Raw genomic sequence first — 1578 nt, forward strand, 5'->3', positions numbered from 1 at the left:
GCCAAAAGCTCTCAATGAATTTTTGCGCCTGTACGCCCTATATGCTCATATGGGGGTAATCGATGATCAAACCGCCATGGACCTTTTCTTCACAAAGTTTCCGAGTCCATGGAGAGAGATGCTCATCAACGAGTACGTATCACCAGGAGATTATCCTCTTGATAGCGCTTCAAGAAGGATGTCATATGTTCACAGCAAGCTGTCCGAATGGTGTCAGAAGGCAGCGGATCAGAGAAATCTCAAGAAACTGAGAAGACTCAACAAAAGATCTCCGTTGATGTGCGACAACATCGATCTTCCAACAGAGATTGGAGCCGAATTGCTGTATCAACAGAAGAGTAGAAAGAAACATAGGTACCAACCCTATGAAAAAAAGGAGTTATTGGAAGCCAAGAACTATGTGGACAAGACAGAAAGCACGCTCCTACAAATCAGGCCAAAGGAGCGGACCATCAAGAAGCCGGTTTTCATCCCAAAAGCGAATCCTGGCGAAGAAAACTTTCAAGCGAACTCAAGCCAAAACAAATGAAAGTTTCAAAGATTGCAACTGCTGGACGTGTGGTGCAAAAGGGCATATTTCAACCAATTGCCCAGATAACCAGATACGAAGATTCGAATCCACATCGGATATCGAAGACGCTATTTATCACCAGGAATTGATACCCGTGTATCAGTTCGAAGATATATCCTCTGACGAAAGTATATACGAACAAGAAGAAGTCTTTAGCTCGGAAGATTCGGATTTGACCAATGGATCAACCGGAGACGAGTCAGACTAAAGAAGAGAACGAGGTTTTCCACACTCAAAAGGAGGATCAGAATGGATTTACCAGCCATTTTTTGATTCCACAAGAAGAAGTGGTGAAAAAGATCGTGAAAAAACTCAAGAAGGAAACCGATGAGGTACAAACATACCAAGGGTTTTCTAGCGGAAGAATGAATCAAGTTTTACATAGCTTGAGTCCATTCAAAAGGAAGCATCATGTTTATTTCAGCGTAACCAGTCGAGAAATGGCGCTTCCAATTGAGATAACCAGCAATCAGGTGGAGATCCAACTTGTTCCAGCGGAAGATATCAAGCGGGATCTCCAAAGAATGAAGCCAGAAGTCGCTAGTACGATGAAATGGATCCATATCGGAGCAATTCAGTTGGTAATCAAATCTGCCCTCGCACCTGGGACAGATCAACCGACTGATGTTGCACTTTGCGACAAGAGGATTAGAGATGCCAAAGTTTCAGTTCTTGGAGCTTTCTCAGGCAATCTCTATGCCAAGAAGATTATAACCGAGCTTTATCCACAAATCGCTTATAATCTACAAGATTCATCCTTCAGCCGTGCCCTGACACTCTATCAGGATTACAAGAAGAAGGATCTCATGACGGGAGGAAATATGCCATACTCACTTACATATCAAGTATCGTATGCTCTATCAAATTCCCATCACACGGAATTATTTCTGGGAAAGGAATTCATTGAAGTACCAGAAATATTCAAAGAAGTTGCCAAGACAGTCAATCCGAACCGAGTTGAAATTCCCCAGATTCGGGAAATTGACATCGAAGTAGGAGATAAGTAG

The 1578-nt window shown here is 42.7% G+C and overlaps 1 protein-coding gene across 1 annotated transcript; it reads left to right on the forward strand.

Moving 5' to 3' along the window:
- Window positions 1-1011: 1011 nt before the first annotated feature.
- On the forward strand, window positions 1012-1578 carry LOC131026135 (uncharacterized). The gene is made up of 3 exons (XM_057955905.1): window positions 1012-1114; window positions 1184-1258; window positions 1322-1578. The coding sequence occupies exons 1-3, from the start codon at window positions 1012-1014 to the stop codon at window positions 1576-1578; spliced, it is 435 nt and encodes a 144-aa protein (XP_057811888.1).

This window comes from Salvia miltiorrhiza, chromosome 5, assembly GCF_028751815.1.
Source record: "Salvia miltiorrhiza cultivar Shanhuang (shh) chromosome 5, IMPLAD_Smil_shh, whole genome shotgun sequence".
NCBI classification, from domain to species: Eukaryota; Viridiplantae; Streptophyta; class Magnoliopsida; order Lamiales; family Lamiaceae; genus Salvia; species Salvia miltiorrhiza.